At 45.2% G+C, this 12,805-nt stretch overlaps 1 protein-coding gene, 1 long non-coding RNA gene and 1 pseudogene across 3 annotated transcripts; all 3 read left to right on the forward strand.

Annotated features, from left to right (window-relative positions):
- Positions 1–3,148, forward strand: LOC115534409 (E3 ubiquitin-protein ligase TRIM39). The gene is made up of 2 exons (XM_030345391.1): positions 1–134; positions 220–3,148. Exon 2 carries the CDS (start codon positions 222–224, stop codon positions 1,848–1,850), a length of 1,629 nt encoding a protein of 542 aa, XP_030201251.1. The 5' UTR covers positions 1–134; positions 220–221; the 3' UTR covers positions 1,851–3,148.
- Positions 3,149–4,492: 1,344 nt separating this feature from the next.
- On the forward strand, positions 4,493–4,669 carry LOC115534930 (uncharacterized; annotated as a pseudogene).
- Positions 4,670–11,316: 6,647 nt separating this feature from the next.
- LOC115534413 (uncharacterized) lies at positions 11,317–12,220 on the forward strand. 2 transcript variants are annotated; one of them, XR_003974317.1, is made up of 3 exons: positions 11,317–11,367; positions 11,498–11,585; positions 11,797–11,830. It is a non-coding gene; the product is annotated as an uncharacterized LOC115534413 (long non-coding RNA). The 2 variants fall into 2 exon arrangements; XR_003974318.1 differs by lacking the exon at positions 11,797–11,830 and adding an exon at positions 11,889–12,220 and having other exon boundaries at positions 11,336–11,367.
- Positions 12,221–12,805: the final 585 nt, after the last annotated feature.

The following is a 12,805-nucleotide window of genomic DNA, read 5'->3' on the forward strand; positions in this document are numbered from 1 at the left end:
ATGTCTTGTTCACGAAACGAAACTAAACATTCATAGAAACCAAAGCAAACCGACGTGGAAGCAGCACCCTCTTTCAGGAGAAAAATAAAACGCATTTTGGAACAAATTGTCTGACAGACAGAAAACACAACAAGGTGAGTAAAGCAGCACAAGATATGGAATTGATGGAATTAGAAATATAAAACTGCTCAATACATAAACCTTATCGTCTGTGTCTAGGAATGGCCTCTGCTAACACTTCCTGGTCTGAGGAGGACTTTTCATGTTCCATCTGTCTGGACGTGTTCAGCAGCCCGGTTACCACACCATGTGGACATAACTTCTGCAGAACCTGTGTTACAAAGTTCTGGGATGAACAAGTCAAGTACAAATGTCCTGTTTGCAACAAGATTTTCGACACAAAACCTGATCCACAGGTCAATACCCTCTTATCAGAGCTGGCTGCTCAGTTTAGAACAACCGTACGAGTTAAAGAGCAGCCTTGTGTTGAACCAGCAGAAGTTCCCTGTGACTTCTGTACTGGGACCCAGCAGAAGGCTGTGAAGTCCTGCCTAGAGTGTCTTATCTCTTACTGCCAAACCCACCTGGAGCCTCATCAGAGAGTAGCAGTCCTGAAGAAACATCGGCTGGTCGAGCCTATGGACCGTCTGGAAGACAGGATGTGTAAGAAACACAACCGACTTCTGGAGCTCTTCTGCCAGACTGAAGAGGTGTGTGTGTGTCAGTTCTGCACAGAGACAGACCACAAATTCCATCCTGTTGTACCTCTGAAGGAGGAATATGAAGTGAAGACGGCCCAGCTGGGGAAGATAGAGGCTGAAGTTCCAAAGATGATCCAGGAGAAAAAACAAAAGATTAAGGAGATCAAAGACACAGTAGATCTGAGCAACAAAGATGCAGACAGAGAGATAGCCGATGGTGGGCAGGTCTTCACTGCTCTGATTGGCTGTGTTGAAAAGTGCCGGGATGAATTCAACCAAAAGGTTCAAGAGAAACTGAAATCCACAGTGAAACAAGCTGAAGACCTCATCAAAGAGCTCGAACAGGAAATAGAAGATCTGACCAATAGATGCTCAGAGGTGAAGCAGCTCTCACACACTGAAGACCACCTCCACTTCCTCCAGACCTTCAGATCCCTGAAGGATCCTCCACCCACCAGGGACTGGACCACGGTGGAGGTCCGTCCTCCGTCACACGTAGGGACCTTGAGGAGATCCCTGGATCAGCTGGAGGAGACACTGAACATGGAGATGAAGAAGCTGTGTGATGATGCTGAACTGAAGAGGGTCCAGCAGTATGAAGTAGATGTGACTCTGGATCCTGATACAGCTGCTCCCTGGCTCATCCTGTCTGCGGATGGGAAACAAGTACATGATGGAGGTGTGGGGAAGGTACTCCCAGACAACCCTAAGAGATTTACACAGTCTATAATTGTTCTCACGATGCAGAGCTTCTCCTCAGGGAGATTTTACTTTGAGGTCCAGGTTAAAGACAAGACTTATTGGTTGTTAGGAGTGGTCAGAGAGTCCATCGACAGAAAAAGAGGGACCACGTGTACCCCTGAGACGGGTTACTGGACTCTTCTCTACTACAAGGATGGGTTGGTATTTAATGATAACCCTTCTGTCTTTCTCCCTCTGAGAGCTGGGCTCCAGAAGGTGGGGGTGTTTGTTGATTATGATGAGGGTGTGGTCTCCTTCTATGATGTGGAAGCCAGGGTTCATATCTACTCTGCTACTGGCTGCACCTTCAGTGAGCCTCTCTATCCAATCCTCAACCCAGGTCCCCGTGATTATAAAGGTAACAACTCTGCCCCCCTGATCATCTCACCTGTCAATCAAACAGACTAGGACCTTTGTTTAATAATAAAACAAAGAAACAACCAAAACAACTAATGTTGTTTACTGAATTAGAATCTCTACTATGGGAGGTCTGAGAGAACTGCTTTAATGTCGTACTGCTGACATTTAACGAGGAGATGTTCTTTAAGAACATGATCACAGTTGTTGAATTCAACCCATTATGAATGGTTAAATTACACATTATATTTTGTCTGTTTTGTTTCCAGATCTTTTTACACATTTAATGCTATAAAGTTGTTAAAAGTTGCAGTTATATAGAACATAAGAGGACTAACATGTTAAGAGGACTAATTTGTACAAAATAATAGTTAATCGTTTTTTAACATTGCCATCCGTTTTAATTTCTGAATAGTGAATGACAAAAAAACACAATGTCCTTACACGTGTATTGAATTTTTTTTAAATCTGTAGGCCTACCTGCGTTATCTAAAATCGATATATTCCAGTCTAATAGTGTCCAGTAGAATCACTGTCTCAGGGTAATACAAAAAATAAATGTGTTTGTTGCCTCAAACCTTTATTTTGATCATTTCGAGATTGATGGAACGTTTTATTTCAGTAAAGAATTTTAAAAGTTGGTAGTTGATGAACCAGTAAAACTGAAATCTCCACCATACAACCCATCATGTATTAAACACTTAAAGAAGGTCACAGTGACTACATGTAAAGATTCTCCCCATGTGTGTGAGTACCGTGACTTTGTCTTGTCACCTCTCCTCTCCTTTCTTCTCGTCTCCATCCTCTCCTCTCTTCTTCCTCTCTCTTCTTTATTCATCTTCATTAAGTGTGTTCACATGTCAAAAGTCACCCCATTTAGATGAATCTAGAATAGATGTTGGACAACTGAACTCCCACTGGGTGAGTTCGGCTGTAGTGAATCACTATGGTGACGGTGACGCTCCCGCTCGTGCGGAGTCCTCCTCCCATAACCACGCCCACTGACTGCCTGGACGACGCGATGAGAGGGAGAACCCCGACGCTGTTGGCACGAGAGCCGTGGACCTCGATACCTATGAGCAGCTAGCAGCGTGGGAATGAACAATCCCAGCCATCACACGTTTGATTATGTGTGTCAACTTCTCCCTGATGGTCTGAATAAGTCGCAAAGTGTGTCGTTAGTCGCCTTTTAAATAAAGTCGCAAAGAGAGTCAATGATACGTGAACAACTGTTAATGATCTGTAATGTTTGATAGGCCTACTATTATTTTAGTCATTCTGTTTATTGTGCACTTGTACTTTTATTCGTTGTTAAAGCATAATACTAATAAACAACTCAGTCGAACCAACTGAATGTTCTCGTGTATCCTTTAGTACTTGCTGTCTTCAGAGCTTGGTCAAAATAGTGTTGCTGTGAATATGTGAATGGCATCTTCACTATGTTAAACCATATTTTAAAAGATGCACATGTTCCTGTCTGCCTGTTAGCCCTGTAATAGTCTACAGCTGTGGCTCGTAGGTTAATTGAGCCACACCCATTCTGGTGCTCCTTAAGAGGGCCAGAGTTCTACACGGGAGGGACGCTTGAGTTGTGCAAGTGACTCGACTGTTGTGGTATTGTTTGTTTTAAGTAAGAATATGTTTTTCACCAACAACATTGTGCATGAAGTTGATTGAAATTGATACCGGTGAGACACGTTATCGAAAGAAGATGTGAGTAAATTAATTTCTATGCTTTATTTAGACAATATCATATTGAAGCTCATGTAAATACCTTATTGGACTACATATTTGTAGTGCTAACACCAGTCCTCAATAGCTTCTTCTCCACGGAGTGGTGAACAGGTTTATCTGGGTTAATCTGTCGTCGTGGTTTTACCACTCCGCCCGCCATTAACAATGTAATCTGAACTTTTATCTGTATGGAGATTCTTTCATGAACCACATCCAGAGTGCAACCCGGTTTACCTTGTCTCTGAATAAACCACGTTTTGATCCGTTAACACTCCGATTCATGACCTACCCCGAAACAACGATACCATCAAAATTATGTTTCAACAGTGTAGAACCTTATTGATTTCAGATGTTTGTGTTCAGTTCATGCATTTTATTTGCTATTGGTTGATTGTTTCCATGGTTGAGGAAATCTGGAATTGAAACATGGCACACGGCATGCTCTGAATTTAGCCTTGGTTCTTTGATGCGCTAATAGTAAATAAACTGCTTAGTGAAGTTCTGCCGACCTATTAGTGACCACTAGAGAGCGATAGAGTGGCGGTTTCCTCACATTTTTAGTGATCTAGCAATGATGCAAAGAAAGAGTTAATTTCTCATGTATCTAACTTTTACCAAACTAACACCATGTATGATGGCATCAAATCATGGTGATCGTGTTCATTGGGGATTCACTGTATTATACATAATAGTTCACAATAAACGCGTTTGGCTTCCTCACAGACTGATTGGCTTAGAGCTGCTGACGTCATCAGTGCCGTTCATGCATTGCCTTGAATCACGGACCCTTATACTCGTTAATTTTTGCGTTGAACGTAGTTTGATAACACGCTATATGTTGTTGACATATAGTGGTACTTCTGTAGGCTTCTTATATTTAAAGGAAGTTTTCCCCGTAAAACCGCTGATGAGAGAGATATTTCTGGGAATCGCTACTGTAGGTCGAACGTATTGTAGGTATCGCTTCTCGGCCTTTTGGCTAAGATCAAGTGTAGTATCTGTTCTTATCAGTTTAATATCTGATACGTCCCCTACCCGGGGACCATATATTAAATTGATTTTTGGAACTGGGAGATGGAAAAGGGGTCCACGCATCGACCTGGTATTGCAGTACCTCCAGGAACGGTGCACCCCCTCTCACTGTTACTATGAATGAGTGCATTTCAGAGCTCACACCAAGCCGGCAACACGACTGTAGTGCTCGTTTAAATATTTCAGTTTCTTAGCAAGTTTTTGTTTTGGTTTAGACTTTGATGTCGTCTTTTTAATTGAAACTGCTTAAACGTTGTCGAAAAAGGTTACGAGGGGATATTGGTGACCTTGGGTGTCTTGAAAGGCACCTCTAAATTAAATGTATTATTTAATTTATTTGATTTTATGCCGTATTTAGACCATATGATGTTCAAGCTAACATAACATCAGTGCGTCATTCGACCACAGATTTGTTGCGCTAATACCAGTCCGGAACCACTTCTATATGAATCAATTCCACAATGTAACACACACACACACACACACACACACACACACACACACACACACACACACACACACACACACACACACACACACACACACACACACACACACACACACACACGTACGTTAATTTGAATGAAGACTTTCTTCATTCTGAAGTATGAATCTAAATCAGTCAAATCAGACTCCTCCCTTTAAAAGGAGGGATGTCATTAAAGATCAAACACGGAGCTGAAATAGACTCTTAATGTTACCAAGGCGACCAGAGGGCGCCGAACCTGTGTTGAGTTTAACTTATTAGCTCACCTGCTGCATCTCGCGCGCCGAGTGGTTCTTTAATTGGTAAATTGGTTGCATCTGGTGCGTTTCACTTAAGAGAGAACCGGGCAGTACGTTGGAGTCCTCCACTGTTTGGCCGTGTAGCGTCTCCCAAACGCGGTATGTTGTTGTGTTCCCAGAAACCAGAACGTGTGTGTAGTGTTCTGTTGAGCTCTGTTGTGACGTATTTGTCATTTCTTCCTGTTTCACAGGTTAAAGACTTTTTGAAGTAAAGAGGAGCATCTCATCTGGACCTGATGTGAGTAGAAATGTGAAGCAAAGCACAGCTGCGTTGACTTGTATGTTGAATATAAACACTGACAATGAGTGAAGGAAATCTGGGATTCTGGTGGTTAAACTCATTTGAAATTTATATAATGATTCTACCTGAAACTAACATTTTAGAGACTATACATTCAAACTTGTCAAAGTAAAAAGTAAATCACTCTTGACTAAGTCAAATAATTAGCTATTTATATTAAAAAGCTGGATTAGTTAATTATCTTAAACATTATTTAAAAGTTGGATGATTCCAAAAGCCCTGAATTTGTATTGTCATTCATTTATCTGATTTAATGGAGATGGTAGATGTTGAACTGTGAGACAGTTCCAAATTTGGGGACAATAATGAGTAAACTGTTCATTCCTTGAAAGGTCTATCATGGATATTTTACTGCAGTTCTGTGAGTATCCCAACTTCACCATGAAGATGAACTGCGAACTGTAAGTCAATAGTTTCTCGTTACTCTTGGGCACATTGCTGTATTTTGGCTTCCTGGTGAGTTAACCCGTTAGCTGAAGGTTGATCTGAGTAGTAAGGATGTTTTATTGGTTCATGGGTTACTTAGGTGTTTGGTTTAGGTTGGTTTTAATGATTTGTTAAAATGGTTACAGGCTGCAAGTTATTGTTGTAAGCTGGAGTAATGGGTTGGCTTCTGATGTCTTCAGTCTTCTTTCCAGCTACTCTCCTGAGCTCTGCATCTTCTGCACATGAGTGTTTCTTTACTGATGAGGGTGTGGTCTGAGTGAGCAGAGGTACATACTGGGATACTGAGCTGTCTGAAGTCTTCAGGTCTGTAGATACGCCCCCTCAGGGGAAACTGAGTGTTTGAGAAACCGTCACAACGTCGGTTACATGGACTAGAATGTTCTTTAAGATGGAGACGGGGATTCAGAAGGAGAAACACCAGGGGGAGATGAGGGGGCTCCTCATCTCAACGATTATAACACAACTTCAGTCTGACACAGAGAACCATGGAACACATTCAACAGTCCCCTCCAGGCATCGTGTCTCCTCAGGAACAGTTTCACTTCCAAGAAGATCTTATTTGGGGCCATTCCAAAGATGGATCCTGCTCCTCAAGAGCCACCCCCCTCCACTGGGTGGTCTTCTGAACAGATGACCTCCTGCCTGTCCTCAGGCTGACTAAAGCTGCACCGTTCTGCATCTGTGAAGGCCCCTCATTCAGGAAACCACTGGACTACAAACACATGACTTCAGAGACGTTGAATCAACCTTGGACACATTTTGGAGACGCCAAGCATGATCCATCACCAATGTGGGACGCCACTGAAGAATTGGTTGTACATAATTTATGTCTCTGGAGACAATGATTGTTCTGTTCTGGGTGTCCTGGCAGGAGTGCCGGGGTTGGATGATGGAATGTTATTTGGCAGGAGGTTTTTACCCTGCATGAGTGTTGGGCCTTTAATGGCTCAGTGGTGTGTGGGTTTGACATGAGATGGATGACTTTTTAGCATCGCTAGGGTTCTATGTGTGTCCCCCCCCCCCCCTAACTCACACCTTGCAGGGGGTTCTACGTGTGTTTGGTTCCATCTGGCAGGGGGTTCTACATGTGTTTGGTTCTATCTGGCAGGGGGTTCTACTTGTGTTTGGTTCCATCTGTGAGGGGGTTGTATATCTCTTGTATTTCCACAACGAGACGGTGGGTGTTATCTGAGCCATGGTTGAGAAGGAATTGGGGGAAAGGAAATTTGGCTTTGACTCGCTGAAGTACACGAACTGCGACATGCCGCCGGTTGCCGCGAGGCACCATCGCCCGGCAGCGGGCAGCCGGCAGCAGGCAGCGAGCGGTTCTACGTGCGTGTCCTGGGTTCTACATGCGTGTGTCCTGCTTGCTTTGACAGTGATAATGTTCATACGGGTTTCTGTGTGGTTGGCTTGGGGTATTGGAAAGGTCAACTAAATCATACCTGATGGACGGACACATGTTTACCTGAGGCCTCCAGTAGACATGAAGAGCCCTGAGCGACGCTCCGGAGCGAGATCCAACACACTGGGAAGGAAGGAGAGTATCCAACTCAAGTGTAAAAGGATGCAAGCGGCGTGTTCAGATCATGTACTTCAAACTAGGACTACACCAATCAGGATCAATGGAGGATGGACACCTAAAGGCATTCCAAAAGGAGAGTCTGAAGTTGGAAAGGGACGTCAATGGATATTCAAGATGACCTTCAGACCTGTAGTGAGGCGGGTCTTCCTACCTGGCTGGATTGATGGAGAGCCCTGTGGATCTTGTCTTGCGCTCGGTTGCATGTCTTCTCGGGCTGAACTGTATTTGTTTCGTACAGGACTAGCTGAACGATTGGTTCCCTTAAATCAGAACGAATCTGGGAACTCCAACTAGTGCGCTCTTCAAGCTGCTCTTCAGCTGAGGAGGTAAGGGAACCTTCACTGGGGCTTGAAGGTATATAGAGAACGTTTTCAAAGTGTTACATGGTACTCTGATGAAGACTGTTGTTGTGTTCCACTGGCTGAGGGGAAGAACCCTCACATCTTCCTCTTGGCCTTTCTCCTCTGAGAATCCTGGCGCCATCTTGAAGGATATTCCAGCTCATGTAACTGATGTCACGACAGATTCTCAAACACTTGGTTTCTCCTGAGGGGGCGCGTCTATAGAACTGAAGACTTCAGACGGCACTGTATCCCAGCATGCATCTCTGCTCACTCAGACCACACCCTCATAAGTAGGATGCAACACTCTTTCGATTGAGATGTAGAGTTTTATAAGTAATGAGGGAGTAGACAAAGGTGATTAGAACACCATGTCAAGTCTAACTCTTTAAACCATGAAGATGGTTGGATAGTTCAGGAATTGGGCTTCAATTTATTATGGGCAGTCCTTTCACTCAGATGCCCACTTCTCACTGGAGCTGTACATGTGTTGGCTGGCTGGCATGATTTGCTGTTGGTGATGAGGCAGTCAGGGTGAAGTTGCAGGGTTATGGTCAGCTCTCTGTGAGCTCAACGTTTAGATTTGCTCTGTATGGCTTGTACCATGAATAATCTAGATAATTGTTCTGTTTATTGTAAAATGTAGACACGTTTTGTCGAAAACGTAGACAGTTTTGTATTGGATAATTCCATTGTTTTTAGGCAAGGATTTGAGGTTTAAATTCGTAGACGTGCATGGTAGTTCGGTTCTTCGTACGGTTTCGAGTGGCATAACTTGTACACACTGGGTGCATAATAATGTAAAGGTACACTGAATAGTAGTTATGACCAACAGCATCAAACGGATCGCATCAAGGTAAGTCTGTTGGCTGTGTTTTAATGAAGACCATCGCTGGACTTCAGGATCTTCCTCCGTTCAGCTCAAGGTGAGGCGCTGGTTCTGTTTTTTTCTTTGGTCGGTTCCGGCTGGAATGTTCGGATTCCAGTCGGACGGTTTGTGCTTCCCACCGTGGAAGGTTCTGAGTGCGGTCACTTGATTTAGTCTCAATGGTTAGCATAGAACGTTGTAGTCTGGACAACCATAAGAACCCTACGGGCAGTTAGTTGGATGCGAGTCCCCTGAGGGAATCTGGCGGAACGTTCTGGTTTGTGTTTGCGTAACGTGGAGCCGTTGCCAACGGAAACTATTTTCATTGGGAATTGTTGCCCCTTATCTTCAACATCTTAAGTTTGTTATTAAATAAATACTGACACGTACATCTTACAATATGTTGATAATTTCCGATGGTTGCGCCGTACTTTTAACCGCCTTGACGGGACTCTCGCTGCGTACAAAAGAGCGTTCTACTTGCGGGCCCATTTCTGACCATCAGTGAAGGTTGAAGATCATTTCAAGGAAGACAATTTGGCATTTCTTCAAGGGAACCCAGCACCTGAATATGGCTGAGTATATTTGATTTCATATCGATATTGCTTAGTGTTCTTTGGTACTTCAGCTTATGTACGTTCTAAATATCGGGTGGCATTAATTGCCACAGAAGTTAAACCCTACCAAATGGAATGACGTTAAACAACGACTTTGGTGCTGAGTTACCAACTGGATAATATCAAAGCTAAAATAATGGCCGTCTTTCCCACATGTTACAGCAGAAGAAACTCTAGAACTGTACAAGGTTAAAAAGGTAACATGTAGTTTGTCCCAAGGTGTCTGCCTCCTCACCCAGAGCAAGACCTCCACCTCCTGACCCAGAGCCAGACCTCCACCTCCTCACCCAGAGCCAGACCTCCTCACCCAGAGCCAGACCTCCACCTCCTCACCCAGAGCCAGACCTCCACCTCCTCACCCAGAGCCAGACCTCCACCTCCTCAACCAGAGCCAGACCTCCACCTCCTGTCAGAAGTCCTCCAGAACAGGTCAGTGCTCCGGTGTGCGAGTAGTCTTCTCAGCTCAGTTTCAATGCATGGGCTGAACCACTTCTTTAAACTTGTGGACTGCTCTGTCTTCATTCTCAATACGGGATGCTCATGTCTGGTCTCCAGTCTTTTCTAGCCATGTTATACAATAATAGTTAAATAATTGTGTAATTCAGTTTCTGATGAGTCAAATTAAGTTTATTGTTGGTTAAATGCTAATATAAACCTGCTGCTGTAGCTGAAAGGCGAGGCTGAGGGGCTGGGGACCGGATGCTTGTGGTGCTAGGATGGACCGGAGACTGAGGCTGGTTACAAACTGTGTTTGTAACCAGACCAGGAATCCATGGCTGAAGGAGCTGATGGAGGAGCCGTGCTGAAGGCCCTGCCTGGTGGAGGAGCTGATGGAGGCCCTGCCTGGTGGAGGAGCTGATGGAGGCCCTGCCTGGGGAGGAGCTGATGGAGGCCCTGCCTGGGGGAGGAGCTGATGGAGGCCCTGCCTGGGGGAGGAGCTGATGGAGGCCCTGCCTGGGGGAGGAGCTGATGGAGGCCCTGCCTGGGGGAGGAGCTGGTGGAGGCCCTGCCTGGGGGAGGAGCTGGTGGAAGCCCTGCTGGGGGAGGAGCTGATGGAGGCCCTGCCTGGGGGAGGAGCTGATGGAGGCCCTGCCTGGGGGAGGAGCTGATGGAGGCCCTGCCTGGGGGAGGAGCTGATGGAGGCCCTGCCTGGGGGAGGAGCTGATGGAGGCCCTGCCTGGTGGAGGAGCTGATGGAGGCCCTGCCTGGTGGAGGAGCTGGTGGAGGCCCTGCCTGGTGGAGGATGTCTGTCGTGGGGTAGATGGAGCCTGACTCGGAAGTGATCATCACACTCACTGCCACTTCTCGTAGAATACTGCTACCACAAACTACCGGCGTTTGGTGTATTAACAGACTACTACATCTGTTTTACCACATGTTGAAGCAAGACTTCCACTGTTTGTTCCAGACCAGGACTCTGTCTGAGCAGAGCTGATGGTGGAGCTGAGACGCTGGAGGACGACTAGGAATCAACCAACAAGGATTCCTCGTAAGTTTATATTTACTTAACATGGTTGACTCGAAGGACAAAATACGGTTGTCAAAATGCGGTTACTTTGACATGCGTTAACAAACAACCGCTGTGTTTTCTTACTAGAACGTGGTTCTGGAGCGGAGGCGAGCTGGCAGGGGAGCCGTGAATCTGGAGGATGACCATCACTCTACCAACAAGGATTGTAAGTTTGCATTAACCTAACAAAGTGGAAATAAAGGGCTTGAAAATAAGACAAACTACATGTTTGGTACCAGGCGTTGGGGCCAGACTTGCGCTGTTTGTTCCAGACCAGGCCTCTGAGGAGAGCTGATGGAGGAGCCAAGACTCTGGAGGACGACATCACTCTACCAACTAGGATCCTCGTAAGTTTGCATAAAGTAAACGGAGTGGACTTGTTGTAACGAGGATTAGTTTGTCCAGTACAAGTTAAGGCAAACTACTGTGGTTGGTTACCAGACATACTACAGCTGCTACTTTGTTACTTGTATCCAGACCAGGAATCTGGAGGACTGACTGAGAAGCTGTACATCTGCAAGGCAAATCCTGAGGACAACCAGGACTCTACCATCAAGGATTCCTCGTAAGTTTGCATTATCTGGACATAGTGGACTGGGTTGGGGGTTCAACTCTCAGACCAATGGTGCTGGGTTCAAGTCCTCAGAATACAGTTATGCGTCCTTGAGCAAGGCGCCCTAAAGACTGCCTGCTCCTTAATGACGTCTCTTTGGTTCAGATAATGTTGCATCTTTTGAATATTGAACCTAATCCATTTCCTTGTTCTGTCCGGGCAGACACACCTAAGCTGAACCTCACCTGATCCTGTTTGGTCGGGGGCAGACACACCTGAGCTGAACCCCACCTGATCCTGTTTGGTCGGGGGCAGACACACCTGAGCTGAACCCCACCTGATCCTGTTTGGTCGGGGGCAGACACACCTGAGCTGAACCCCACCTGATCCTGACACCCTGCTGTTCCAGTCTCCTCAGTTCATCTGAGCCTCGTCCTCCAGAAGACCTGCTGAGCTCAGCGGTCTGAGGCTGATGGATCAATGACCTCCAGTGGGAGTGATCTTCTTGACCCCACATGTACCCGTGTGCTTCCACACGCCTTTCCCTCACGTCTGTCATTAACCTCCCTACTTTCCTACTCACTACTCCTTCCCCTTCTTCTTCCTTCTCCGTGGTTCAAACCTTTACTCTGAAGGAGTGTCTTCTTGAACCTTTACACTGAAGGAGCGTCTTCCTGCCCTCGGAGGGTACAGCGTTAGGGTTGAGAGTCAGGGTTTAGAGTCAGGGACAGAGCTGGTCAGGGAGGACTCGTTTTAAACAAACCTCTTCACTTGTTTTCTGAATAGCGACTTTTTGTAATGTTTCATTTGGGAAAATGTTTTCTTATGATTTCCTTTAGAAAAACATGTATAAAACTTCTGTGAAGTGTCTATGTTTATATATTAAAATCCTACATTGATTTCTGCATGTTTGGTGCGGTTCATTTAATTGTCATTTAACTTGGTTGATGTCAAGCTAAACTCCTGCAATACATTGAATTTACATGATGAATGTTATTCAGCATTGTTCACATAATCCATTTTGTAAAAATATAAAACATCGAATGTACATACTGCCATAGGCGTCGATTACGGGGGGGGGACGTGTCCCCCCCACTATTTGTAATACGAATTTTGTCCCCACCACTTTTAAAAATGTGCAAACCAATTGCGACTGAAAAAATCCCCACATACTCAACCGAAATCGTCAAGTCTAAAATCATGCAATAGGCGCGCATGAAGACATAATTTAT

This window comes from Gadus morhua, chromosome 21 (genome assembly GCF_902167405.1).
Source record: "Gadus morhua chromosome 21, gadMor3.0, whole genome shotgun sequence".
NCBI lineage: Eukaryota > Metazoa > Chordata > Actinopteri > Gadiformes > Gadidae > Gadus > Gadus morhua.